Source organism: Galendromus occidentalis, unplaced genomic scaffold, assembly GCF_000255335.2.
Source record: "Galendromus occidentalis unplaced genomic scaffold, Mocc_1.1 scf7180000075430, whole genome shotgun sequence".
NCBI lineage: Eukaryota > Metazoa > Arthropoda > Arachnida > Mesostigmata > Phytoseiidae > Galendromus > Galendromus occidentalis.
Window position 1 is genome coordinate 26777 of NW_003803420.1, and position 26453 is coordinate 53229.

Consider the following 26453-nt stretch of genomic DNA (forward strand, 5'->3'; position numbering starts at 1 on the left):
TTTTTTTTCTCGGCAAGATTCCACGAGGTCTCAATATATGTCGGCCTGGTTCACGAATTTCAGTGATCGGTCGATATCGCAGTCTCTGGTGGACCGCGGTAGCCCAGAGAGCTGGAAAAGGACTAGGCGGACTTCCTTTATCGTCGATAAATGAATGCATCGTAGCGACGCATAGCGTGTAGTATACATCGAAACGTCTGGCGGAGCTGAGTCCTTCCGTCTTCAAATTTTCATCACTGCTGAAGGTTGAAAGCAAACTTGTCATGATAAGGCTCCGCTGGGAGTGGAGCTCAGTTTCCCCTCTGGGATCTGTAAGAGTCTCACTGGCTCCTCGGGTGCGACTCAGACAAGGGAAAACGCCTGATATGGTGGACAATCACTTCTTGTATATATACAGCTGGTTACTCGAATACCAACGACTTAAGGACTGCCGATGTTTTAGCACATACTCGAGATCGTCTGCCTATTACGTGGCATATTGCTTTTGAAATCTGCGCGCGCACTCTCTGGTTCCTCTGTGCTCTTACAAATTACAAATCCCTGCGTAGCTTCTTCGAGAGCCAGCAACTCATAGATCAGTACGTCCTCTCCGAGCGCCCGGATCCGGGATAATTTCCAGCATAGATCATCAGCATCATGGTCCTCCCCCCTCTGGTGTATCACCTTTTCCATGGAAAACTTTCACCCGCGAACCTCCTGCGCCCGTTTCCCGAATACTGAAGACTCGAGCGATTGTACGCCGTCTCAAGCATACGTGAGAAGGAGCGAAAGAACTCTCACGGAAGAGAGAGCTACAAAGCGCTCAAGCCTCCAAACCGGTCCTATGTATTCCCGATGAGCACGGACGGCCGATTGCGAGTTGTTCTTGCCAAGCCCGACCGAATTGGGGAGTGTGGATTTGAGGACGCCGCTCGGAGCCAGAGTCCAAATACTTTTTGAGGCTTGCCGAGACCTGCTTGACGCTTGCGAGGAAATCGCTTCCGGCCCAGACGGTGCGAAGGGATATACGGTGCGAACGTGGTACCCATCCTGAGCAAATCGGTACCACAGCCGCGTCACATGCATCGCATGGCGGAACGATCCTCGAGCGGCTGTTCGAGCGCAAAATGGCGCGATAGAAGATTGTGGATGAGCTGGTGGCAGTGAAGAACAGAACTGCGATGCTCCCGTGATCTGGGGTTTGTGACGGTGTTCGACCTCGAATGATGTCCATGAGCCCAGCTTGAGTCTGGGCGGTGTTCAGCTCTTTGTGCTACGCTTGATTTCACGAGGAGTAAAACTTGGGACTACGGAAAAGTAGGAGCTTCGAACCGGCGAGATGGGCTGCGCTGTAAGCAGCGCCGACAAGCAAGCCGCTGAGCGATCCAAAAAGATAGACAGAGATCTCAGAGCGGACGGCGAACGTCAAGCTCGCGAAGTGAAGTTACTGCTATTGGGTGAGTTGCTCGCGAGTGTCTGTTGAGAGGCCTCTGCCTCCGGAAAAAATGGAAACTCTCGAAAAAATCCGTCGAGTCGCTTCTCTTGCTGGAGCCACGTAAAAACGCTTACCGTTAACCGCCAAGCGGTCAACGCTGAGTCGCGAGCGAGTTAATCGCTCTAGGACGGATTTTTGAGTAATTCGGAACTGAGCCGAGCACTTGTTGCGTCTCGATGTAACTCGTGAGATTTTGAAGAATGGGTATTTCATTTTGGGAGGCCAGAATAAAAAGGGTACTCAAAAATGTTTCAGAGATTCTTATACCATCCGGATCCTGAGCTCATTCGAGATGAGGGTCGAAATCCCCTAGAGTTCCAGCAAAATTAGTGGGGTATGATGTTACTCAGATTCGCGGAAAGTTGGTAACTTAGAAATTCGTCTCGGGCTTCGCCTGGATACGAGGAGACGGTAAAGCGAGCTATAATCGTCACCATAATTGGTCTGCATAGCGAGAGAGAGTGCTTGCGTTGCACTTCCTCGTCAACGAAGCAAGACTGAGTAGCTACGCGCCGGCCGCCGATTGGTTCCATGAGCCTCGTCACGGGTAACAACTTCCAGCTTCTTGAGGCTACCTTCTAGACTGCGTGTTCCATAGACGGAGAGGACAAACCCCATATCGGATGAAGCCCCTCGAGAACTTCCTTCGGCTCACTTTCGAGGAGCTCACGCGAACAGAACATTGGTTCACGCAGTCTCTTGCCTGCAGGGAGTGCTGCTCCCGTCTGCGCGAGACGTTGCTCCATGCTCAGGATCATTCAGCAAGTCCGCGAGCCGCGAGCTGTCGTGGAAGGGGCCGTGCAACTCTGGCTGGTTACTTGGGAAGGTTGCGATCACTCTTGAGCCACTGTTCCGTACCCTCCATCCTGTATTCGATTGCTCCGGTCTGGTGCGCGGAAGGTATTCGCTCATCTCCAGTCGAGTTCCGAATGGCTCGAGCGCGCCCTGTTCCGATTCCGTGCGATCTCCCGTCCTAGACTTTCGGATCGGGGATCTGAGCCGGAAACAACCTTCCCGTCGGGGAGGAATGTCCATGGATAATCCCCTCCTCTCAGTGGCAAATCTCGATCAAGCTCTTGATCTCTCATGAGCGATTCTGGACCGCATGGAACGGTGGTCGAATTAAACTGGCTTTAGCGTTGCTGTTAGGATTAGAGTCCGATGTAGCCGAGACATGACGAGCGTCGGAGTGGATCGTATTTCAAGATTGAAATCGTAGCCGAGAGTCGACGGAACCGAGGGTTCCGGATTCCGGAGCATGCCATTCCCGTCCCACGGCGAGAAATGGATTTCAAGTGATTTGATTTTCTCCGATGGACAACTATTTTTGTCGTCGTCAGCCGCCGATGAGCCCGAGAAGTCGGAAATGCAGTCTAGCGTGCTGGACATAACCTTACCAGAAAGAGAGAGAGACAATGACGGTCAAGGAGTCTACTTGTCATTCGAGCGGAATGCCGCATCTTCAATGATATCTCGATTCTGGCGATTATCCGATTCGCTCTTAGATCAACGGCAGTGACAAGGTAGACTCCCGAAGCCCAGTGTTTCCACAGGAGTTCCGAACGCCTACCGCGCAGCTTGGGTTTCCCATTCTTTCATTGATATTCATTGTCACAGCCCAGTCTCGGAGTAAGAAGGTGAATTTCGGAATCTCAAATTCGGAACCCGCTCCAAGTTTGCTCTGCGTACCGATTTTCTCGCGGGAAATCCCTCCTCAATTCGTTTACTCAAGAGCTAGCCAATATACCGTTTTATTCTTCATGACCTGAATGAATCTTGAGACTCCCTTGGACATTTTTGCTTTCTGTCAGCTAAAAGTCATGAGACTCAGAAGAGCGGAACCAGAAGTGGTTTCTCCCGCTTTCGCTGGTTTCTCAACGGTCATCCCCGTGTATCAGGCGAGCAGACAGACGGACAGACTCGCGGAGCAACGAAGGAACGGGCGGAAAGCTGAGAAACCCGTTCAACGATCTCAGCAGCAGAAATTTTTCTTCTGTTCAGCAGAACTGAAGAAGAGGGCGAAACCGTTGCCAAAAAAAAAGAGTCACTTTACAAGCACCAGTGAGCGGTAGCGAACCGAGGTCCCGTCCACTTAATTGAGCTTTTGGAAGCATCAATGTTGACGAAATTGGGACCTAAGATTCGTCGCGGAAATAATTTTTGTTTCGACCCTCGCGGTGGAGCGGAAATCGCACGAATCGAGCTCTAAGCGCTCGGCTATTTCCAGCCATATCATTCTCTTGGAATCTCTTTCTGGAGTCCATGTGACAGCCAATGAGAGTGTCGCTGCTTTCGGTGCAAAGACAAAACACCACAGAATTATGCAACAACAATGATCACGACTTGACAACGAGTATCTCGACGAGGCCCACGCGTCGTTGCAGTTTCCCGGCATGGAAGGTTCCCTCGTACGCCAACGAACGGGTGTGAACGAAGCAAGTAGGGTACAAACCGGCGAACGAACGAGTATCTACTCGAGCGGTACGGGGGTGAAGTCAGCTTCTTTCTATCTATATATAGCTTGCCCGCGTGCCCAGATCTGCGGGAAACAGCTTCTAAGCAGGCCCAGGGAGCGGCTCGAACTTCAGATCGACGGCGCGCTCTGCACGGAGTGCCGCGCACCTAAACGAAAGCACACTGCTGCCGAGTGGAAGAAGTCGAAGCCACCAATTCATCGGCGCACAGTGGAAGGAATTCGAAAGAGGCGAAAAAGTGCTATTAGCACAGCGACATCCGGCTTTGCGCATGGCCTTGCTCAACTTGCGGCCGAAGATGCCAACTTCGATCCCCGCAGGGCTTCGCTGCGGGTTTTGTCAGAGAATAAACGAAGGGAACGTTGCCGGAGTCGGCCATCAGCCCGGGTCGCTTCACTTCAATATCGAAGCGGAGCGGCTCTAATCGCGGGTAAATGCTCGGGAGGCACTACCGAGTCTGATGCTTAAGCGGAGACAATCAAATAGATTGCAAGATTTAATTTGCAGATAGAATGGGTCGTTCCTGCTGGATGGTTCACGGATTTTGTTTCAGGCGAATCGCGCATCTTATGCATGTGCTGCCATCGCGGTGCACCGGAGCAATCTCGACATCCTAGGCGGCTTCGATCGTGCGATTTCGCTGCTGCGAATTTGTGAGAAAATCAATACCTAAACAGCAGAAGTCCTCAGACTGCTGAGAATGAGACAACACTCCGCACTCCGTCTCATATCTCCCCAATCGACTGATGCATCGTCCCTACGCGATTGCTCCACTTCTTGCTCCGAGATGGGATGAGAGATAATGCTGAAGAACTTTCGAAACCCAAGCATAAATCAAGCCGGGTGGTGCTGGGAAATTTGTGGAAACCCACCGCTGTATCAACTCGGAAAGATGCGAAGCTAAATAAATTAAGGCTTGGAAAATCCTTTTCTGACTCCAACTTGATCATTTTTCAGGTGCGGGAGAGTCGGGAAAGAGCACTATCGTCAAACAGATGAAGTAAGTTTGAGTCTCCCGATTTTTTGTAGCTCGATGATTTGCCCTGTATGCATGGCCGAGTTTGCTTAACATGAATTTCCAGACTTTCTCGTTCGCAAGAGCTCTGAGCTTGGGATCTACCAGATGACTCCGCTCGGTCAACAAGGCGCCGCTAACGAGTGTTTCCGATCTGGGAGGGGAGATTACCGAATTTCTCGCTCAGTCATACCGCTGTCTTGGGCTATGGGCATGTATTTTCGGGAATCAACGACTTGAATGCATTCCATCAGAGTTTATGATTCCGTATGAGACTCGAAAGTATCGGACTCGAAACACCGACTCATGCGCAGAACTTTCCGATGATCCCCTCGCGCTGACCCCTCGTTTATTCGGAAGTTATGCTCCGTTTTATAATGCTCGATTCCGTCGATAATTGAGCGGGATCCAGCGTCATAAATCCACATTGTATAACATTGTAAAGCGGGCTCCGATGATTCTCGATTCCGAGCGCCTACACAGCGGACATGATAGAATCCCCTAGATCCTTGCTGATTCACAGAATTCTGTGCAGGATCTCAAGACCCGAATGAACTCTCGGACACAATGAACCTGCCCATGAAGGTGGACTGAGTTCTCGAAGTTCGTATTACATCGAGAGGACTATGTCGGAGCTTATCTTTCTATCAATCGCTCAGACTCCTATAATATTCTGGACGCGAATCGATGCAAACACTCGTGCGACCGAGACTGCAATACTCTCCCACTACAAATGCATTCCGGTGTGGTTCAGGTGCTTCAATGCATGTTCGCGGAGCTTGGATCCGACTTTAATGGAATCATGTGAAGTTCGATGCATCGACTGAATCGCCGCCTGTTCAACCCGATAGCTTCACGCCTATCCATCGAGCAGACTGCGAAAGCGTCTCGCTCTGCATTTGTTGATAGCACGCAAACCACTGATGCTCGAAAGCATCGCGACATTCATATCGTGCGAGATCGAGCATCGAGCGAGTGGAAAGAAAAGGCTGAGTGTCCGATGTGCTTAGATGGGTGGTGCGGAAGCTCCCTCATTGAGATCAATTGATATAGGATCGAATGTTGGCCCCATCGGATAAACGGATATCTAGATAGTTAGGTAGCAAAACAGTGCAGTCGCACAAGCATAGAGCTGGAGGACAGAGTCGAGTTTCGACTTTCATGCATGGAACGCGAGATCTGGATGAGCTCCGCTGACAGACAAACTCAAAACCTTCACGAATGGCATGCCTCCTCGGTAGATGAGAGCATCCGTGACTATTAATTATGTCGAACACATCCGGATCTTCGGAATCCGTTTGGAGGAGCCGAGGTATCCGCTGAAATGATGGTTCCGAGAGTGTCACAACGAGATCATGAATTTACGCGGGAGTCTTACCTTCTCCGTGCGACATGTTTAGCAGGATTGAAGCGATCGGGGCTGCGATTCGGAATCAGAGGATCTGTGTTGTGTTTGAGTATCTACTATTTTGAGCGACGATGGGAGCTTGTGCGGACCGATTTGGCATCCTCGGCCTAGCATTCGCCAGCACAACCCCGTACCCTAACGATCATTGGGAGCTTGCGAAGAATGAACGAGTATTTTGGGTTTCGAGAGCTATAGAGAAGCGAGCCATCGACAATCGTGCATAACCCGATGCAGATCTGAATTGATCTTCATCGAGAGTCTCTCTGGAAATTCGATCTCTACGCGTCAAACAGATGGAGAAGGGCTCTCCGATCGATTTCTCCAACTGCGATCAGCATCGTCTCTGTTCGGCGATCGGAATACTAAGTGTGCTGCGAGAGGCTATGAATTATTTTCTCTTCCGCCTTGAAAAACGATCGATGCCGTATGCAGTTTGGAAAGCATGAGCGGGCCGTTTCCCGAAACCTGCTCCCTAACGTGGCGCTCATCTCTAGAAGGCGTGTTTACATTCATGGCCGACTGGTTTATGTTGTGGCTGACCAGATGCCAAGGCTGTGATCGACTCGCGGTTGGCAGCATACGAACTGAATGTTGGCTACGGAACACATTGCAAAGACGGGACCGAATATCGGGATCATCCATCGTACGCGGAGGCTATCCGAGCTCGTCGTCGCCCTCCATTGTAGAAACACTGACAAACTGAGTCCGTTTCCGACCGATCCGCCGTCGCAGCAGAGTGTCCATGAGCCCTGAGCTCTTGTTTAGTTGTTTCCTTCTGTGATCGGATTCTCCCGGGTAGGGGAATTCTCGCGTCCCTCCTTCGGATAAAATTTCTCATCCGATTGCGTCGCCGATTGCCGATTTTCCCTATCGCGATATTCGGCACTCCGAACGCTCCAATCGTGATTCTTCAACCTCCGAGATGTCCAAAGTTTTTTTTTCCGCGGGGCTCTCTCTGGTACGGATAGCTCGCTTGTCGGTGATAATTCACCACGGAATAATGGAGATTCGTCTCAGAAGCGAGAATTCACCGAGAGCTCAATGAGGTGCGATCCCAAAGCCGACCGCCTGTTCGCCCGTCGAGCCTGTGTTGATGGCGGATACGTACCAATTATCATTGGGAGGCGACGCGACGTTTAATTGTCTGTAATGTCGGTCGAGCACGCCGCTGTAATGAAGGAAATTGGACGCTGAGGTCGCTTCTATTCGGAATGTCAATCCTAACCATGCTTAGCCTTCGAGGACCAGTCGCGGCGCTTCAGAAACCGATGGCATCGACACCTCTCCCGTGTACTGCTGCCTCTGTGACTATTCTCTTTCGAAAGAGTCGATGATAATCCGAAATATCCGGAAGATCGAGTCTCGGGTTCCAATGATACGGGATGAGACGGATGGGACCGCGCCAACTCTGGGCTGAGGGGAAGCCGTGAATTGAACCTTCCTGGAAGACGATCCGCATTGGAGCTGAAATTCTTGATTCCTGGGCGTGTATCGTCGATATCGTGCTCGGGCCTGATTTCGATCCCTGTTCTCTGAGAAGTCATCATCACTGACTGGATGTGCTAATAGCCCTCTTCTCTTGCAGAATTATTCACGAGCAGGGCTATACTATCGAAGAATGCAGGTTGTATCGACCCGTAGTGCACTCAAATACAATTCAGAGCCTTCTCGCCATACTCCGAGCGATGGCGCAGCTCAGAGTGGATTTCAGAGATCCCGCCAGAACAGTGAGTATTCTTTAGTCTAGGCACCGCTCGAGTTTAGGTGATTAGAGGAGGGGAAACGGATATCCCGGGGAATCGCGTTCGGTCCGAGCTTCGAGTTGCCGAGGAATTTCCGGACAGAATGACGATTCTACAGCTCTTAAGCGAAGATTAGGCTAAGTAGTTTCCAATGGAAGATTTTCCTGAGCTTATCCACTGACCGAGCCCGTTTTATGGCATCTCATTTAGATAGTAGCTCTTTTACCCTGAGACCGTCTGGCTATAGTGAGCCGCTGCGAACGACATCTGAGCGCTTTTCCGGTTCGGCATGTCGACGACATGTCTCACTGAGATCAATCAGACACCGACTCTCGATGTGACCGCGGCTAGATTTGGATATAAAACCTCGAGTGATTATTATTCGCGCCGAGAGCTCATGTCACCGAGGTCGCGGAGATGGCTGGTGCGAGGCTGATTATTCTCCCAGAGCCTGTATTCCCTCTCGGGATATCCCTCCATCAACCATTCAATCGTAATAAAGCCTACAGTTGAATTTTTTTTCTCCAGGACGACGCCCGCCAATTTTTCAGCATCGCGGGCGCCAACATGGCTGGCGATGTGGAAGTCACGCCTGAGCTCAGCGCTATGATGCAGCGGCTCTGGAGAGACGAAGGGGTCCAGCACTGTTTCCAAAGATCGAGAGAGTATCAACTCAACGACTCGGCGGCGTATTATCTTAACGCTTTGGAACGCATATCACAGGTGGGATATCCATCGGGGTCCTCATTTCGTGATTCCGCCCAACCTCCTCAGGTTATAATATCCTTTCTTCTCGCCTCCATCCCTCTAATAAGCAAAATAATCCGCTTGCAGAGGAACTACATCCCCACGCAACAAGATGTTCTGCGAACCCGCGTGAAGACTACCGGCATCGTGGAAACACACTTCGTTTTCAAGGGCCTTCACTTCAAAATGTTTGATGTCGGCGGACAACGCTCTGAGCGCAAGAAATGGATTCACTGCTTCGAGGGAGTCACTGCCATTATCTTTTGCGTTGCTCTATCAGGTGCGTCACGGAGGTCCTTCTTGAAACGGAGAGCCTAAGTCGCTTTCCCGTGTTCAATATACGGAGTCATGATTGTATAATTTGGATCCAGCTCCTCTGGGGTCAGGATCCAGGGAGGTTGATCGGAGAGAGAACCTTATCCACCTTCTCTCCTGCAGGGTACGACTTAGTCCTCGCCGAAGACGACCAAATGAACCGCATGGTTGAGTCCATGCGCTTGTTTGACTCCATATGCAACAACAAATGGTTCATACACACATCGATAATCCTCTTCCTGAACAAGAAAGATCTTTTCGAAGAGAAGATCACCAGGTCCCCGCTCACTATCTGCTTCCCCGAGTACACCGGGGCCGACACGTACGACGAAGCTGCGGCTTACATCCAGATGCAGTTCGAGAGACTCAACAAACAGAGCACAAAAGAAGTCTACACTCACTTTACATGTGCGACAGACACGTCAAATATACAATTCGTCTTCGACGCGGTGACCGATGTCATCATCAAGAACAATTTGAAGGATTGTGGCCTATTTTGAACCAAATCGGCAGCATTGCCGCACGCCGCGGAGGGCTGCAATAGGAAGAGAGACCGGAATGGGGAGCGCCGATGATCTGATTTCATGGCCTCCGGGGCGTAAGGTCGCGACGAGCTGGGTCTGATCGATCAGAGGGGAAGGGGACGCGAGAAGAAAAAATCCCGAAGAACAGGTATCGAGGAACAGAGGGTAACTGACTGCAGAGGGCTGAAATCATTTGGTCTCGTGCGTTGCCAACACAAGTGCCATTGATTTCCGAAAACCGCTGGAGCTTCCGTGCGAACGCAAAGCACAAGCGAGAACAAAGGCATGAATGCCACCACCATCACTAGCCCCCACAAGAGTAGCGAGCATAAATGATGTTGCTCAAATTGACCATGTGATTCTGATTTCTGCAAGTTGAGGACACAGAGCACTAGTACAAGCTAGCTGAACGCCCGTTCCCACCGTTAACTGATTGATGATGTCTGAACGGATCGCTGAAGTTTCCGGAGTGGTTGAAATTTCTGATCCTGGATGGTGATTTTGGAATACATGACGGAATTCATATTCGCATAACATCTTTCTTATCTGCGGTGGAATATGGAGTGTTTCCGACTCTCGACTCATCGAGATTGGAGCATTCCACTCGTCACGCCCACAATGTGATTGAGGAAGGTTTGGATGTCCATCATGGATCCCACATCAGGGACGATGCCCCCATTTACCACGTATCGAGAATCAATCATTCGCTCCTGTCGTAATCGCTAGATGCTCATCTCGCGCAGAGCTCGCATCTGGAGCAGTTTCTATATAAATCATAATTTATGTTCGAGAAACGTCCCGTGCATCGACGGGGAATGCGAGTCGGGCGTAGCGGAGTCCTTTTTTTGCAAACAAGCAGGATTTATTGCTCGAGGCGATGCTTCTCGTCGGAGAGTCCTTGGAAAAATTAAGGAGCAGGGTCCTACGGAGCTAGTTCTCCGTCTTACGGCGTAGATGATTACCCTCTTCGGGTCTTAGAGCTCAAGCGGGACACAGAGAGAAACATACGCCTTGCATTCCCGCAGTTATTTCGTGAGAATGTTATTTGAGATAAATGGTTTGTCTGATCAATCAAAGCATGGCAGTTGGGGGGTATTCGGGAAGGCGGATCACGTTCTACTCATTCGGCTCAGACTGCCACTACTAGCGCACTTGATTGACTGACGAGTAGAAATGTGAGAATGTCATCCGAGGAAGAGATGCGCATTCTCATCTAGTAGCCCTGACGGTTCGGCCGAACATTCCAGCGCAAGCTGAATTCCCTCCCCTACACTGTCTCCTTCACGCGCAATTCTGTTTCGATCGAGACTAGGTAGTGTTTTACTCCGATTGATCGGGAATTATTGACGAAGACTCATTCACAATCCACAGCGGCAAGGATATCCGATCATTCCGAACGAGTTCGCTGATGAGGAGCGACTCTGTCAAGGAGCCTCGATGTCTGGCCCATCAGAGGTTGTCTCTTTCGAATTTCATACAGAAAATGTTAAGGAGTGAGCGATGAAATTGTGGGGAGCACTTGAAGCAGTTGAGTTCTCATTCACGATTCATGGACAAATACCGACAGCAAATAAAGATGACGCTGTATACATCCACTCACGAATCTTCTACTTCCTCCCGCCAACGAGAATCCCTCCGTGAGAATAAGTTCAGATGTCGCTGATCTAGGTTTTCGAATCGAATGATGAATTCCCATGGAATTCGACGCCTCAGTGAACGGAGCCGCAAAACACAATTCTGCTTCATTAGAGTGTACCATTTGTACACGGGCTTTATTTTTACAGCGAAGTCTGTACAGAAATGCGTCGATCCCATCGACCTCCTTCGTCTCCTTGAGTCATTTTCACTGAGCATTTATTGAACTAGGAACAACAAGTATTATCATATACCGGGAACATCAACATGTTCGATTGTTTGGAGAGAGGGGATTATCCTCTTAGCATTTTCCATTCGAAGTTTGATGTTCCAGGGAATGGAAATGCTCGGACTGGAAAAAACTATCGAGTGTTTCCCTCGATTTGATCGAGGATGAGCTGAGTTTCTCTTCGACCTTTTTCTGTTTCTCGATCATCCTCTGCTGCTCGGTTTCCAAGGCTTTCTTGCGCAACCACCTGCGGTGACGAAGCTTTCCCGTTAGGAGAATCGAGCCTCCGTGTTCGAGCCCGGATTACTATCCCCCTCGAGCAATCATCATTTATGAGCAGTTCAGGTTCGGGCTTCCCGGGCGATACGAGCGATAGCTGCGACGCCCGTCGGTCCGTCATTTCTTTAATGATTTTTTCTTACCGTCTGTAGGCTTGTTGGGCGTCTTGTCTCGTATGTTTCTTTCCGAGCTCTTCCAGCTCGATTTGGCGGAGCCTTTGTTGCAATTTATTCCGCTTCTCCTGGATATTCTTGCCCTCCAACCATGTGAGGAATGTGACCGTTGTGTTGGGACTTGTGATGAAATCTTGGGAATTCTGCGGACCAGACCGAATGGTTTAGGCAAATGTCTGAGTCGGTACGAAACACAGTCAGCGGAAGCCGGAGAAACTTCTTTAAGCTCACTGACCTCGTCATTCGATTGAGGGGATAGCGCTTTCTTCTTGCTGGAAGAACCCTTCTTCTCGGATTCTTTGTTTTTAAGCCAGGCCTCGAATGTTTTTTGAGCGTCGATTTTCCGTTGGAGTTTGGCTTCCTCTTCTAAACGGGCCTTCTCCTCCTGGAATTCAAATGATCGGATTGATGCCTCCAATGGGTACTCTGGGTCGATCATCCATCCCATGTTTAGCGGGTCCAAGCTTCGTTCACGAATACTCGAGCGTATTTCTTCTAGACGTTTCCCCCGAATCCGCATACCTTTTCCCTCTTGACTTTATCCCGGGTTTCTCTGAGTTTCGCTTTCTCTTCAAGAGGCAGACCATATCGACTCCGTTCATTACCCGTGTAAGCTGGCAATCTTTTCACATCCTTCTCCGTCATTTGGGAGACTATAGTGTCCGAACTAGTATTCGAACTGGGGGGGCGCGGTCGTTTCTGACTCGCAGCTAACTTCGCCTCCTGAGCGCCACCTGGAAATAGACGTTAAGGAATCAGACTGAGGTGATCTCCACCTTGCGAAGCGGTGCCTCATTTTCACGTATGGAGTCATCTCTGGTAACAGCTCCCGATCGAGCGCGGTACGTACTCTTACGGATGAACCTCGTCGGGCTCGGAGGAAACGCGGCTTGATTGAGTGGTGCGCTTAGGCGGTCATTCGATTTCCGTGGACTAGGTGGTGTGGATCTCGTTGGAGTCTTTTTGGGGGAACTCGGCGGAGACTTCCTCGGCCTAATCGAGAGATCCTTAGGCAGCTGCCGCTCTGGCACAATCTGTTTCGTCATGTCGACGGTACTTTCGTTCAGCGTCACTGCTGGCGGCTCCTGTCGATGGGAGAAAGCGTTCTTACGTATAATTTCCTCTCGGTTTTTGTGAATCTAGTTACCGGGAGAATTGCACGAGCATTCCAATATCAGCGACATATGATCGATGCGTATCATTCGAGCGTGGTGGGCGTGCCAGCGCATTCGAAGTAACTTTCGGGAAATCTCTTGCACCGGAGGTTACGAGGAACTCGCAACATCGAACCTACCGGCGACGGAGATTTGACTAGTGGTGAGTTCGCATCGTCTGCCCTTCGATCCTCATGACCATTGCTGCGATCGTCGTTGGAAGTCGCAATCGGCTCGTTCTTCAATGACTCCTGAATCGTATCCTTGATCCTGGAACCTAAGCTTTCCGCAGCCTCCTTGCCCGCATGATAATCGGGACTCTTGACTGAACGTTCGATGAGCTCCATGATTTTGTTGTCCAACTCGTCATGGGTATCTTCTGAAAGTTCGGGGATGTTTTTTTCATGAATCAGGCGTGGCCAAGGCTCCGTATGTTCAATGAGCTCAGGGGTAAGCCGAAGAAGGATCGGGCATCGGTGGTGTCCACGAACCTCCTCTGATTTCTGCAATCTCAAGACCATTCCTCGGCTCGGCCTCGTCGTCTGAATCGTAGCCGTCTTGGACTCGAGTAGGACTCGGACTTCGGGGAAGCTCAATGACTGGAGACGGTGTCTTGGCCTTGTCGATGAAATCATCGTCATCATCGTCAGACGAACTGAAGAGATCCGAATCGTCCGATTGACCATCTGCGGGTGATATTCGTAGATGAGAGATCAGGTTTTCAGGCCGACCATTCCGAATCCCGAACAAAATACCGGAGTCGATTTACCCACCCCCTCGTTCCGAATCGTCTTTGGCGAACAACTTCATGAGGTATTCCTTTTTAAGCTGGAGACGCTCGTCCACGTCCATCAGGGGCGTCGGGGAATAGTTGAGCACGCGATCGACAGGATTATCAGCGAATTTCACCCTGTGCTCTTTCGACGCTGGCAAAGGCTCGGCGAAATGTTGTGCATTGACTTCTTTCAATCGGGAGGCGATGTCGTAGATATAATCGTCTTGGAATTCTGCAATATAAACAATTCGCATATTAGCCCAAGGAATAATTGAAATCCGTCGACGACCGATGCGGAAGGAAGTCAATAGACTAGGATCAACTTCGAGAGAATTAAACTCTTATGGATTCTTATAATGATATATTGTCTCGACTCGGTTGATTCAGCCATGAATTCAGATGACACCAGCCCTGAATAATTCCTCCAGATCGACTGTCAACAGACGATTCATATTAAGTGGACTGTCGAACTAGGAATATAATATTCTATTCCGGTCTAGTCCCATGATACGCAGAATCTCCGGTTTACTTCGAAGTTGTCTCCGCTTTTGAAGCGGGAGCACAAGGTCTAATTGTACCTGAGGAAGAATATCGGAAACTCGGTCGTGTCTATATTTAGAACAATGCACACCTGATGGAACAGAACCTTGATACACGAATAACTCTGTGACCTCGCGCCTACCACGACGTCACATGTCCCTCGATCTCACGACAGTCTCGGTGCGAGTCCAGTCGGCGCCTCAGTCCCCAGGCATGTTCCATCGTCTCCTTTCCCAAAGCCGTCCCATCGTCTCTTCTCCCAGAGGCGTCTCATCGAATGCCCCCCGGTCAGGACGTGTCGCGTCCACAGTTGGAAATGACTGTCAGCCGTGAATCTTTCTGTGTCTCGTTGAGTATGTGACCATGATGAAGCTCAGAAGCATGCTTTGCTTCGTTCCCTCCCTCAATTCTTCGAGCCCTCTCGTATGTTTCCTCGGTAACAAGGACCGGGGAGCGCCCTCTGGCGAGGGACCTATGTTTCTCGAGCCGACAACCACAATTGGTGCTCTCGTAGCGGTGTTCTCAACGCTACGAACTGATTTCTCGGGGATAAAAGGTATGTTTCGAGCTCCTACATATCTCTATGCTTGGGAAGAGCTCCGAAATTGTAAGAGCCGCCACACATCTGAATACGGAGCTGATTCATCGGAATTCGCGATCCCCTGTCAGTCCGGAGTCGGAACGATTCTGGGAGAGTGTACAGGCATTCGAACGGGGGTCGGGAGAGTATCTACCTGTCGCCATGCCTTCCGGGCCCGAACAGCAGAACGAAGTTGATTGATATTGTATCTGGTTGGGGCTCATTGTGAACTTTCGGGCATTCTCCGATCCGCGAGGAGCTTCAACGAAGACTGTCCACGCTCAGCCAGCTGAGGATCTGGATCGCAATGTTCTACGACAGGTCGAGGAATTCCATCCAGTTCCGTGGATCCGAGACGGCACATCGAGCGACGATATCAGGCGGTCTCAGAAACGGAGGACAGAGGAAAGAAATGGAGCTCAAGAGAAACCATGGCAAAACCAGAGTGAATTCAACAGCTCCTAGTCGGGAGGAAGGCCGACTTCCCGTTATTGATCCCTCAAGCGAGCCTACGATCGACGGCAACGCGAGCAGGAGTATTTTTCTTTGGAGCTCTGTAGGCCCGGGCTTAAGAGCCACAATAGCGGATAAGTACTTTATTTCGGGCATTGTGAGCCAAGTGCTTCGTTCATCGCAACGTTGCATAGTGGAGGCTTTATTGATTCCGAAGACCGTTCGGATCTCGCTCTTCGATTTAGGTTTGTCGCCGGAGACGGATCATTGCGACAAGCCCGCCGGAAGATTAGAAGATTAGTCACCGAAGTCGTCTGCATACGTTGCGGTACATCTGATGAGTTCTTGAACTCCCAGTACCACCTGGTCGGCTGTTCTAAGTAGGCCGAACTTTCTTGGACTGGTGCCAACGCCTATTCTCGGCTCTGTCACCTGAATCGTTCGAATCGTAGAATCACGGATACCGCCGGTGACACGCTCCGCAGCCTTCCAGGGAGCCGCGGTTCTCTTTTCGCTTCAACTCTGATCTTTACTGATGTCGTGGGATTTGTTTTGGAGGCGGGTTTCCTGGTCTCAATGACAGCTCAACACTTTGAGTGCATGTCTGAGCCGGTCTCATTCTCGAAGTTAATCAGCGGAGACTAAGGACCTACATGCCAGAGCTTCATTGGTAGCTGTGAGTCGACCAATGAGTGTCAAGGGCATCGCTTCCTGTCCCATAAATTGGGCCCTCACGTGAGTTTGTTGTTGACACTAAGGTTGCGATGGTGATGACGCCACGCAAGGTCTTCCTGATGAGAGACTGATCGTTCAGCGAGCCGGGTGGTATGTCCATCGAGATCTCTCAGAGCCGGAGGGAAGGATATCACGTCGCTCTAACCCGTCCAGAGACGCGACTCTCCCCGTCAACCGCAGACATGCAAGAGCAACGGCTCAAACTTGCACGTGACTCTGTGTTTGTTGTTGATAGAGGATATTCCGAACACGAGCGAAGAAATCCGAAGGCTCAGCGACGGAATCCCGAGCTTAGAGAAGCGAATACTTCTTTTCACGAAGACTTTCCGCGGATGTGACATCTCTCCACTGTAGGCTGTGAGCTTTGCCGCTTGCCGGACGTAACGTTCCCGAATTCGGCCGATGAAACGCACCATATCACGCGTCTCTCAAAATTAGAAATAATGCCTCGAGAGCAACCAGCGAGACTTTAAACATACGACCTCTGGTTTTCAGGTGGAGGATTCAGTGGATGGCTCCCGCAGTTCGCTCAGATGATTCTCGCGTCATCGAAGCCGCATCGCGCTCATCGTTCTGAGATATAATTTAAAGCGAGAATTTTTCTACAATCATGGATGACTCAGTCGAAGTCGAGGTTCTGCTACAGTTTTTGTGGGCGCACGTGGAGCTCGTGTCAAACCTGTCGCGGATGTGTCCTTTACCCTTCGAATCAATTTTATACGTGTGCGCCCTCTTCGACCGAACGACAGTCTTAGAAATCGTTTCCCTCGTGATGGTGATAGCATCTTGTCTACTGTTAATTCGTCATCCGGAGTGTCATTCGTATATACGCGAGAGCTTCCGGCTACTACCAGGCGCATTGAGGAACTTACGCCTAAAAGTTCAAGTTTGTGGTAAGTCTCCACCTGCTCAGTCAGAGAAGCAGGCGTCTAGGTACCTTATCGAATCCGAGGATCTGTACAGCGGTTTGTCCGGAGATATGTATGATACGTCAGTGATGTCAAGGTTCCCGGGCCCCCCTCCCTGTTCTGGATTACCTCTCGGGTGGGGGCCGCGACCGCGGGTCCGGTGACTTTAGTTTGCATCCGACGTTTCAAGTGCCATCGATTTCGTCATTTCGCTGGGGAGCAACAAGAATTCGCTTTTTCCTCGTCTCAAGGCGAGTGATGGCGGCTGTCATTGTCGACTTCGGGAACAACATGAGAGGATGAGAGGAGAACTGTTCCTTCGAAAATTCCGTCTCGAAGGCGCCTTCCAAGGCCCTGCCTTCTTTCTATCACGTGGCTCTGTAGATGTCTCGTGTCAGTGCGGTGAAGCTTCCAGCCCCTGATTTCAGACTCTCTGTCCCCTGCCCGAGATACGGTCTGTCCGTGATTTGCTCAATACCTGCGATCGGACCCGAATCGTGAGGGCGCCACCGACTCGAAATCGCATGCAGTGAAGCCCACAGAGGCTCTGAGCGCGTGAAACACTGATCTACATACGGGCCGGCGCCTTCCTCCGGACGGGCTTTCGGAAACGTTTGCAACGATCGTGATTCGAATCGCTGTGGTTCTCCAATTGTGGCACTTAGTGAATGGTCAGCCAAAGTGCTCGAAATCCGAAGTGTTTCGTTTCGCTCCGCTCCCCGTGGCGCCCGCTCCCGTGTCATGTCGCGGGCTGCGGGTGCCCGCGAACTACCGCGCTCGTCAACTAATCGCGAAGCTCTTCGCTTATTATGGCAAGCCGAAAAAGGGTAGGACTTCTTGAACCGAAAAAACTTCAAAGATCATCTGATTACGATTTACGATGTCGGCTGGATTATTATCAAGTCATTTCTCGTTCGGTGTCGAGCTTGACATCCGTTTGTGAGGGTTACGGAAGTTCAGAGAAACTTGGGTGGAGGGAGGGGGTGATACGGCACGAAATCACGACGCTGAGACCTTCTTGGGGTTGTGGGCTGATCGTGGAAATTCTCGGAATAACTCCGAGTAATAAGTTAGAGAATTCATGCCGCGGCTTTCTTCACAGAAGTCAGTCCATCGTTGCCTCCAATACAACGGGTCTCGGGTGTCGAATGGTCCGCCGATGACACACTCGCTGAAGTATACGCTATGCAAGGGAATCGTGCGCATATGGAGGACCGATTCAGCATGATGTCCGTTCCGGAGAAGCACCTCTACCTCTACGGAATATTCGACGGTCACGGCGGAGAGGTACGTTTCATTCCTAATCTCGCTTCCGGGAGCGCCGCTGCGAGGCAAGGCATCGCTTGTTTGCGTACTCGGAACGAATCACGGCGAGCGCTGATATAACCTTCGGGCTGTTTTTCGACCCAACTGGCCTGAATTCCCGCTCTCTAAAACCGATGGCAGCTACGGCGACGGTCTGTGTAGGGCGGGTCTATGTACCTGGGTAGACCAACCATAAAACTCCATTGATATAAACAGCAATGAATCACGTTCGCTGAAGTCGAGCTTCGAATTCCCACGAGAGGCTTCCCCGGAAGCTCCACGTTAAAGGCGGTTCCGTTTTCCGCTTTTCAGACCGCTGCGGAATACGCCCAAAAGAAGCTGTTCCCAGCAATCGTCGATCGAATCCGTAAACCTCGATCCGACATCGAGATTATACAAATTCAGGACACGCTACGGCAGGAGATCCTCAAACTCGACGAAAACTTCGTGAAAGAGTCTAAAAAGAGCAAAAATTATTCGGGCACGACTTGTCTAGTAGCTGTTGTATTCAGAGACACGCTCATCGTGGCCAACGTGGGCGACTCACGAGGCGTGATGGCGACGGACAACGGCCGGACCGTCCCGTTGTCTTTCGACCACAAACCGCAGCAGCTGAAGGTGAGCTTTTTTTTGAAGCATTGTCAGTCTTATCGGAGCCTTCGAGATAAGTGTCTCAATTTTCCAGCCGTGACGTCACCAATCCTAATCGATGTCTTTGTGTAAACACAGCGAATGATAGCAGCGGTCAAAGAATAGCGTAAACAAGGAGCTGTTCCTCTTTTTTTCCCAAATAAGACCCAGATTGCAAGCGATAGTCTGTCTCCCGATTTAGGCCGGAAGAGCGTCTGGATCCATATCTCGTCCCGCGGTTCTCCTTGTAGTCGGACCGAACTCGCGACTCCCCATGGAGCTTGAGGGTCCATTGGGCTCTCAAGCATATACTGAAGTCTTCCTTCTTGTTGCAGGAGAGGAAGCGTATTGAGGACGCTGGTGGTTTCATTTCATTCAATGGCGTTTGGCGCGTGGCGGGAATTCTCGCCACATCGAGAGCCTTGGGTATGTATTTTTGTCTGGCAATGCCTGAAGCTTTGATTTCATTAATCGAACTCAGTTTCCTCGATATCGAATTAACGTTCGAATTTCGCTCGCAGGAGACTACCCTCTCAAAGATCGTAATTTGGTCACCGCCGAGCCAGACATCCTGACATTCAACTTGGCCCAGCAGAAGAGCGCCTTCGTAATTTTGGCTTCAGACGGTCTCTGGGACGCTTTCGATAATGAAAATGCCGTCACCTTCATCCGGGAACGCTACGGCAGGTGAGCTGCACATTTATATCTCTACGCCCTGCGCGAGCTATTCGAACGTTTTACGCAGCCTCATGACGTCGACCTACGTCACCGCTGGCGTTCGAGTCTCCCGATCGTAGGTCTCAAATCGGAACGCTTAGTCGAACGGGTCGTTCGTTATTCCTCGTTTCTTCGAGCAGAGGCGCTCATTCGACTTCCTGACTCTTCCACAGCTCCAGATCGCCGGGCGTCTGCAAGGAGTTGGCGAAGCGGGCGAACCTGAAAGGCTCACAGGACAACATCACCGTCCTCCTGATTGATTTCGCGAAGTATTCCCTTCTCCAACAAGCTCCCGATCAAGTGAAAGATGACCGGTAGCTCCCGATTACCGAGGAGTGCAAAGGGTCCTCCACTTGATCCAGCAAACTGAGCAAAAAATCTCATGTAGAAACTTGGGGGTTTCGCACGGGAATAACTTTGAAAGTCGAAGTCCGATTCCTGTTCCGTCCACATGACTTTCCGGATGGCATACTTTGTACACAATTCAAATAATAAACTAAAGATATTTTTGTTTCGAGCGTTTCCTCCATGTACATTCTTTTCGGTAAGTCCGGGGGAAAATCGATCGCTCAGGGAAGCGTGTCGGGAGCTGCTGATTCCTCTTTTCAAGCCTTGCGCAGGATTGTCCCCTGCATCTCGCTTCCCACCCTGAGTTTCCGATTGGATTGAGTGGAGATATGTTCAATGTCCGGAGGAGCATCGCGATTCTCGTTCTAATCCCGCGTGTATTGAGCGAGCTCGACAACAGAGCCAAAAGCTAACGGAGTCACTCACCATATTCATCCTCGGTGTCGTCTTCCTCATCGCCATCATCCTCATCCTCCTCGTATCGGAGTAGGGCAGCAGGACCGTCCACGAGTGAAGATACGACTCGTTCAGAGTCAGAATCCCCGTCCTGTAAAGACATTAATTTCAACCATAAGTCAATGAATTCTCTTGTCAAGGTCCCGCACTCCTCGCTCGCAATTCTATCTTGATTGCCGCGTTCAGTGGTGATTGGAAGCATCATCTGATATCCATCCGGCGAAGAACAGAATCTTCAGGATGCGCCTCGCATGCTCATATCTCACATTCAGTCAGAATGATCCCGATGAATACAGTCAGGGAAGAAGGAGCTGTGAGCTGCTCCATAAGCTGTCGGCACTATTTTCCGCCCTCTCCGCAAGGAAGAGTCCTATCCGTGCACCTCTGAGAATCTGAGACTTTCAGCAGGTAATTAGGTAGCCCCTCCTCGGTCGGAATCCGACGTCTCGGAAAGGTTCTCTCAAGTTCGAAGCAGTCGTGAGGCTCTGTCAACTAAGCTCGGGCAGGCCAAGTTTCGAGCAACTATCAACTATTATCTACATCTCGAGATATCGCCCAGGTCGAGTTGACCAAGAGCGGGGACCGAAACTGAAATCGCTCGGAGACCGCGACTTCCAGAGGTGGATTCGGAATAGTCGTCAAACGTCATATCCGAGCGGAGGGAATGTCCCATGAGGCTCTCCGCTCAAATGGGAGAAATAATCGTTCGACTTCGACACGCTCGATCGGCGACACACAGCTTGGTGGTCGATCTGTCCAATGGGTGACGCGTTCTGATGTCAGTGCTCAGGCCGAGAGGTCTCGACTCTCACGTGACCAGTAGTCGATGAGAGGTGTCGATGAGCGTGAGTATGAGGGAAAGGAATCGAAATTACCCGCGTCGACAGGGTGCGTTAAGACAGAATAGATCACCAAGATCAATGTGATCTGAAGCAAACCGCTAGTCGAATCTCCGACATGAGCCAATCGGATCGCCTTTCGGGCATCAATTATCACGATGCGAGTAGTTCCGATCGGCCGTAATCTGATTCCGACGCAGGGAGGGTGCCACCAATGAAAGGAACTTTTCGCGCTGCATGAGCGTTCCGGCATTCGTTCTCCAGACTTAGTCCACTCCTATCCCGTACTGCTCCCCTTCGAGAACACTCGGGACCTCATGAACTCACCATTTTGATTCGAGACAGAACTGAAGAAAATTGTGATGAGCCGATCATGGAGTCCGGCTGACTCACGGCTTTCATGTGAAGCTGTGCACCTGAAAAAGCGGGGAATTCAGTTTTCGATCAGTGAAATGTTGGGCAGCCCTTCTGCCTCGGAACGAGAGTCCCTCAAGCGCATTATGAATTCATGAATCAATACCTAAATATGCTCATTAAAAGAGGCGTCTTTCGATCGAGGGATTTCGCAAGCGCGTCGAAGAGCATCTCCTCGTCCTGCATGATGCTCTCATCATGTTCTACCCATGGTCCCGGAAGGTTAGCGTGTCGTTTGACTCTGCCTCCGAGGAACGACTTCTTGAAAGACTTGGATCGTTTCAAATGGAGCTTCCGACCGAGAGAATCGCGAAATCCAACAGATGGTGGAGTAAAACTGACTGACTCGTTTGAATCTACATCACCTCAGTTACTCCGCTCCATGAGAATGGAAAAATCAATGGAGATCGTAAGGGAATCTTCAGACTTCTTCAGTCAGATCGGACCGATAGTCAGAACTCTCTTCCAGCTCAAGCAACAAATCGGAACCAGTGAAATGACGATCTCTTCCGCGTCCGAGCGGGAGGCTGCGCGATTCGAGAGCGCTTGGGAAGCCTGAAAGCGTCATTCATCGGTATTTCATGCTCAGAAAAGTCGCTTTCTCCAGAGGCTGCGCTCATTCTTGATCGATGAAGAGCTAATGCTTGCGCGGACGCTGCGTAGGCGAGTTTGTGGGACAAGATGTTCACCCCTCGACTCAGGAAGAACCGATTCCCCGAGGACTCCTCTCTGGGCGTCGATCGGTACAAATATCCGCATTGCTCTCCTCACTCCACTCATGTGGAGTCATCGAAATCGAGAGAATTGAAAAGACGGTCATGATGGGACTCTGAGACTCCGTGAAGAGAGCGAAAAGCCGGTGGAGAGGCAGGGAATCGATGCCGTGAGCTCCGCCGCTCTGATCACTTCGAGCGAAACAAACGGCGGTAATGGCTGCCCGCGCGGTCGCTTGGCCCCGAACTAGGTTTCCTTGGCCGACTCCCTTGACGGGTCGAGTGGCCCTTCCCATTCTTTTTTGCGGGGTCGACGCTGACTGAGGATCGCTCGTTGGCGATGGTTCCCTCTTCCGACGATATTTTTCGATTATACACGCGCACGGACGCTCCGGACTTTAGGAGCCCGATAGCGTCGAGAACGGCCGTGAATTTTCGTCATTCGAACTCAACGTATCGCGAGAGCAGACTAGCTCAGAATCGTCGTGGCGTGTCGATTTCGATGACCGACGTGAACTTTGTCCCTCCCGTTTGCGAAAGCTCGCAGGGCGTGTCACCGCACTGAAAAAAAGCAACGCCAGCATCAACTTGTACGGACACGAAATCGAGTCTTGTGCGCACTTGATGACATCGCGAGCAAGGCTCGAGGGGAATCTTATTTTCGTCCGTCTCGGCCCCGAAGGCCTGCCCCTGAGGGAGTGACGTTGGAAGCTCGGGAGCAAGATGCACGCCAGGAGAGCTTGAATGGAGAATCGATCTGTTGAAGAGCAACCCGGGGGAAATTAAATTCACTCGATACCGCCGCCATGATTTCTCCTTGGAAAAAAAATCGACGAATTATTCCTTTTCTAGTCGCAGCTTGAGAAGCATACTGAATAGATAGAACCCGAGAGCTCGTAGCAGGTCCTTTTCTCGCTCGTCACGCCTACACGTATTCGTTCGGGAAATTCACCACAGCATGAGAAAGTGCTCTCACTCAGTCAGTCCAGAGCACTGCGCAATATTTTTGTTGGGCTTTCGCTCGTCAGTCGCACGCCTCTAATCCAACACAGGAGTTCATTAGTCCAATTAAGCTCTTTGACACACGTTTCTGCGAAACATTGTCCTATACGTAGAAACAAACGCGCTTAGACGATGTCGACGGAAACTCCAGTGCGCATTGTCTCAGATTGAGCTGGCAAGGAGAATGAAGAGAACTCGGAAAATCTATATGTATCTATACAGTTCTTTATTTCAGTGATTCGTGTATTTTCCATATAAATATAGTCGAACCCTTGTACGGCTCAGCTGTAGACAAAGCTCTCTGGGAGTCCGACGTCCGAGCAGGGAGATCTTCCCCGTATTCCGAGTGGCAGTCCGCCTGCAGACGTCACGTAAATGTGATCACAGACTAGATTCAGGGATTCCTCCCACCACCACCGTCGAGGCTACGTGGGAATGAGGGGCAGATCATCCGGTCGGTCGTCTGCGAGAGCTATCTGGAACGTTGTGTTATCCTCCATGCGGAGCACTTCAACAACTTCATTGATGGAAACCGATCGCAGTCTTGGACTTCGGCCGTCACTCTGTGGAGACGCGTCGGCATCTTCCACGGATTCGTCGCTTTCGTATGTCGATTGTTGTGATCCATTGTGAGAATTCGGAACCTTGAGAATCGGTCGCGGAATGTCGATGCACTTGGACCGCTCAACCCCGGGGACGGTCGATTGTGGCGTCGCAGAGGAGTCCTCCTCCGACGATCCGCGGCGCTCCTGGCTTTTGGAGGTTTTCCGTTTGAGGAGAGAGTTCAACAAAGAGGACACCGGTGAAGATCCGAGTTTTTTCGAAGGCGACGCCGAGAGGCTGTGGCATCTGCGTTCAATGACCAGGTGACTCGGAGAAGTCGTCGACGAGTGTCTCCGCGGGCGCTCCGAGTAGACGTTGAGACGCGTGTTCACGATTGGCACAAATGACATGTTCCGCTTGCCACTGCTGAACTGAGACTGAGATCGCGGACAACAACGTGAAGTGAGCATGGCATCTCTCTCCACGACGACGCGCCGTTCAGGCTGTCGCTCTTTGAGAGTTTCAAGTGCCACGTGATCACGTGATGTCATTGCGTCGACGCGACGTTGTCCCAAATGATAAGCGACTTCAATGGATGTCGTCCCCGACGGTACCGTCTGACTCTGGGCTCAGTTGGCGTGGCGAACTCGACGAATTTCGGGATCGTATCTCCGAGTTGTCATCGTGCCCGCGCTCGGAGCTCAAGTGCCGGTATGGCGACCCGACGGCAAACCAGGCCGCGGCCCGAAGCGACCGACAGACCGACGGGGCGACCTCCACCTTTAGAGAGGGGGACCGCACTCCACCTAAGATGAGAAGAGATCTAACTCCGTCGTATCTTGATCAATCTGAGCCCCCTCCTCCAACATACACTTCTTTCTACGCGAGAATATTTAGCAATGTGGGTCTCACTCGATCGATCGATCGGTCGGTTGTCGGAGGAACAAAGTCCGATCACGGGTCGACCTTCGCCCAGTGTCGTCGTCATTATCGGGAAACGCAGCATACTTCGCATGGACAACTTTTTCTCCGAGAGATTAGCATTCGTTCGCCGTACCGAGGCATTGGGCTAGCATAGCCAAGTACTGGGGAACGCCTCTGCACCTATAGTTTGGATCCTCCCAACTCGCCCGTGGAATGGGAATGGGATTTCGAGAGGACGAGGAGGTCTCCATCGTCTTCTCTGAGCAGAGTACGAACGAGCGAAGGCCGAAATTCATGCAGGAGCTGGTGTGATTCGTACGGAGGAGGCGTCGCGAGGAAAATCAGGAGAGCATTCTAACGGCATCCAGGAGTAATTATTCGAAACTTGGTGATCCCTCAGCGGATGCTCTCTCCCTGGAAGGGCGACTCGGGGTTGTCAAATCGGTCATGTCAACATTTTCCTCGCATGAGAGAACTTTCGAGCGGAGGGGATCCCCCGAGTCCGATGCCATCAAGCGCCCAAGGGGAATATGATCTGATCGTCGGGAACTTCCGCTGGCACCTCGGTCTCCATAGAGGCTCTGACGTATTTCTTGCACGGGTTTCAACCACCAAAGACTTAGCGGCCTATCCCACGGTTGGATGGCTTCTTCGCTTCGGATTTCTCAAGAGCACGGTCGATCCATCGACGAATGACGGGATAGGATGAGAACGCGTCTGTTCTCTATCCGGCCCAGAATACCAGGAGATTTCCGGAGCCCGCCATCTGAGCTCTTGAGCTGATTTCGCTTCCAATCCAATCTAAAGGTACAAACAAAATTCCACAAAACCTAAGAGCATTGACCGGTAGCCCTTGATCTTGAATCGGGCGTAAGCATGACGAGATATTCGAGGACTGGAAAAGCCGTTGCCGAAACGTCGACTGACGACGTGCGGGGAAACTGACCAAATAGATGATGATGCCGGTGGTTGCTCTGACGTTTAGCGCCTCGGTCTTGCCGTCAATTGATCCGTATCCTTGGCGCTGGCATTCGCTCGATGGCGAACTAATCGTGCGGAAGCGTTCCAATCCGATTGCCGTCAATGTTTCGCAGCGTCTCGACGTGAAACGTCGAACTCGATCCGGCAATTGGAAACCGTCGGGGCCCGCCGCATATTCACCGAGAGGATGACACAGCGGATCGTCAACATCAAAGCATAGTGACTTTGTAATTGATCGATTTCCTGCTGCCGATCGCCCTCGGAGTTCACGGATGGGATGCGTTCGGAGATTGGAAAACCGTCGAACTTTCTTCGATCAACGGATCCTGGGCACCGTTATCTAGAGCTTCCGACTTGTCTGTCGCGGCGTAGAGGGCGCACGGTCGTCGCGGCGAATAGGGCGCACGGTCGTCGCGGCAAG

The 26453-nt window shown here is 51.1% G+C and overlaps 3 protein-coding genes across 3 annotated transcripts; 2 read left to right on the forward strand and 1 right to left on the reverse strand.

Annotated features, from left to right (window-relative positions):
* Positions 1–1108: 1108 nt before the first annotated feature.
* Galphai (G protein alpha i subunit) lies at positions 1109–10228 on the forward strand. Its single transcript, XM_003737287.2, has 6 exons — positions 1109–1436; positions 4906–4948; positions 7957–8098; positions 8642–8836; positions 8948–9140; positions 9299–10228. Exons 1-6 carry the CDS (start codon positions 1319–1321, stop codon positions 9673–9675), a joined length of 1068 nt encoding a protein of 355 aa, XP_003737335.1. The 5' UTR covers positions 1109–1318; the 3' UTR covers positions 9676–10228.
* Positions 10229–11444: 1216 nt separating this feature from the next.
* LOC100908053 (swi5-dependent recombination DNA repair protein 1 homolog) lies at positions 11445–13979 on the reverse strand. The gene is made up of 8 exons (XM_029110605.1): positions 13943–13979; positions 13661–13855; positions 13310–13548; positions 12866–13100; positions 12538–12749; positions 12251–12400; positions 11986–12158; positions 11445–11810 (listed from the first exon to the last, which is right to left on the reverse strand). The coding sequence occupies exons 1-8, from the start codon at positions 13977–13979 to the stop codon at positions 11636–11638; spliced, it is 1416 nt and encodes a 471-aa protein (XP_028966438.1). The 3' UTR covers positions 11445–11635.
* A 1006-nt stretch (positions 13980–14985) lies between these two features.
* LOC100906765 (protein phosphatase 1L) lies at positions 14986–20324 on the forward strand. The gene is made up of 7 exons (XM_003737288.2): positions 14986–15040; positions 16748–17145; positions 18263–18447; positions 18778–19083; positions 19431–19521; positions 19617–19782; positions 19986–20324. The coding sequence occupies exons 2-7, from the start codon at positions 16863–16865 to the stop codon at positions 20128–20130; spliced, it is 1176 nt and encodes a 391-aa protein (XP_003737336.1). The 5' UTR covers positions 14986–15040; positions 16748–16862; the 3' UTR covers positions 20131–20324.
* Positions 20325–26453: the final 6129 nt, after the last annotated feature.

Coding starts and splice junctions, on each gene's coding strand:
- LOC100908053 (XM_029110605.1), bottom strand. CDS start 13,979: ATGAAGTTGTTCGCCAAAGACGATTCGGAACGAGGGG. Junction 13,101..13,309: donor TAGTCAAATCTCCGTCGCCG/GTAGGTTCGATG, acceptor TCCCATCGACAG/GAGCCGCCAGCAGTGACGCT. Junction 12,750..12,865: donor GACGAGGTTCATCCGTAAGA/GTACGTACCGCG, acceptor GTCTATTTCCAG/GTGGCGCTCAGGAGGCGAAG.
- LOC100906765 (XM_003737288.2), top strand. CDS start 16,863: ATGGATGACTCAGTCGAAGTCGAGGTTCTGCTACAGTTTTTGTGGGCG. Junction 17,146..18,262: donor CCTAAAAGTTCAAGTTTGTG/GTAAGTCTCCAC, acceptor CTTTCTTCACAG/AAGTCAGTCCATCGTTGCCT. Junction 19,084..19,430: donor ACAAACCGCAGCAGCTGAAG/GTGAGCTTTTTT, acceptor TTCTTGTTGCAG/GAGAGGAAGCGTATTGAGGA.
- Galphai (XM_003737287.2), top strand. CDS start 1,319: ATGGGCTGCGCTGTAAGCAGCGCCGACAAGCAAGCCGCTGAGCGATCC. Junction 1,437..4,905: donor AGTGAAGTTACTGCTATTGG/GTGAGTTGCTCG, acceptor ATCATTTTTCAG/GTGCGGGAGAGTCGGGAAAG. Junction 9,141..9,298: donor CTTTTGCGTTGCTCTATCAG/GTGCGTCACGGA, acceptor TCTCTCCTGCAG/GGTACGACTTAGTCCTCGCC.